The sequence below is a fragment of the Agrilus planipennis genome, unplaced genomic scaffold (genome assembly GCF_000699045.2).
Source record: "Agrilus planipennis isolate EAB-ADULT unplaced genomic scaffold, Apla_2.0 scaffold16, whole genome shotgun sequence".
Lineage (NCBI taxonomy): Eukaryota > Metazoa > Arthropoda > Insecta > Coleoptera > Buprestidae > Agrilus > Agrilus planipennis.
The window spans coordinates 1,218,359-1,220,134 of record NW_020438946.1 but is presented as its reverse complement, the minus strand read 5'-3'; the positions used below and the strand labels follow the sequence as shown (position 1 = coordinate 1,220,134).

Here is a 1,776-nt window from a genome sequence, read left to right as displayed (position 1 = left end):
GACTGATAACGACAAAAACTATTTATTTACACTAATTATTAAAGAACTTAAAAACACTATTAAATTATTACTAAACTTAGGTTATGAATTATTCTATTTATTTACACTACTGTTGATATATCACTATTCACTGCGCTATTTATTTCACTGCTATCGCTGTCAATTTATATCTGGATTCACTTCTGCAACGGTCAATTTATTTCTACTTCTCTCGGCGATCGTCTCTTGCTTTAAATACTCTTTTGTTTACTTTCGGGAACTTATCGAAACATCCGGATAATTTCTTTTTTCTTTGAACTGTTTAACTGCTTTCCCAGAACGCAGGTACGACACACACATTTACAAATACGGCGCACATGAAGAAAGGCGCCCGCGGCTAGTTGGCGAATCGATAAGCCGTTCACACACACGTGTACCCCATCGCAAACAAACACACTCGTGCTCGCTAAAATATTTATTAAGCTTGATTTCCACTATCATTTAGATCAAAATATTATTCAGAATTATTCTGAAGTACTCAAGAAATTTTACTTCATTATTATCTAACATACGGTTTTTTTGCCCAATAAACTTTTGTGTACCCAATTTTGTTTATTTTACTGCTTTTCTTGTTTGCCTTTTCTTCTTCATCTCCTCATCTGCTTTTTCAAACAAAAGAGCAATAACTGCCTAAATCAGTAAACGAATAATTTTTAAAAATCGCGACGAAAACGTGTAATCATAATAAAACTGACGGACGGTTGCCTGCCGTCGTCTAGACGTATAGTGTAAATTAGCCTTTAGATTCAGTCACAAAAAATTAAAATATATTTGTCGAGCTTCGTTATAACATATATAGATACACATTTATAATAAATGCTTCCATAGAAATAAGGTATTGTGGGATACTTTTTTTTTATGTTATAGGAGGAATACAAGCACGTTGGGAAATAACAAAGGCAATTTATCCGTATATGATCTCGATTTGCTTAGCATATTTCACCACTTTGTGCTTATACCCAGGTATCGCTTCTGAAATAGTAAGTTGTCGATTGGGATCGTGGATGCCAATTCTCATGATGGCTATATTTAACGGAGCCGACCTGCTTGGAAAAATTTTGGCAGCCTCGTCCTGGCAATGGACAGGTGCTCGATTAGTTCGGTGAGTTTCTGTTCATCTCAGCATAATCACACAATTATCTAATCTTTTATTTACAATTATTTTTTAAAGTTATTCTACGGTTATACACACTCTAAGTCGGTTTTGATTTTTAATCAGAATAAAATAAAAACTTATTTAAAATTACAAGGGTAGATTGGAAACTGATGCAGAGACGCGAACAATAAATAGGAAAATCGAGCAAAAAATGTACTAGTGCATTTCTTAGGCTGAAGGGGGTGGGATCGAAAGAGGAGGTCTCCCAAACAACTGTACCATAAAAAGTTCGTGGCGGTCTCATCCCCATAAAAAGTTATGGGGATTAGATTATGGCCCCCCACCCCCTTCGGGGGTAGGGGTAGGGGGATCGAAAGAGGCTGATCACCTGAGTAAAACCCCATAAAAAATTTGCTGCGGTCTCACCCCCACAAAAAGTTATGGGGGTTGAAAGTTGATTATTTTCAGAATTTTCATACACAATAATTCAAATAAAATTCAATAAAAAGATTATTTTCAAGCGGGTGGAGGTGGGGGATCGAAAGAGGGTGGTCACTTGAACAAAACCCGATAACCTAACCTAACCTAACCTAACCTACCCTATTGACAAAGCTATTTAAATAATGTTTCATATAACTTTC

At 35.9% G+C, this 1,776-nt stretch overlaps 1 protein-coding gene across 1 annotated transcript in view; it reads left to right on the top strand.

Moving 5' to 3' along the window:
• Positions 1-1,776, top strand: part of LOC108744624 (equilibrative nucleoside transporter 4) — a 31,344-nt gene that overhangs the window by 21,165 nt on the left and 8,403 nt on the right. Inside the window, exons 6-7 of the mRNA XM_025974733.1 lie at positions 397-438; positions 907-1,141. Coding sequence (XP_025830518.1) covers positions 397-438; positions 907-1,141 — 277 coding nt within the window. The remainder of the gene's footprint in view (positions 1-396; positions 439-906; positions 1,142-1,776) is intronic.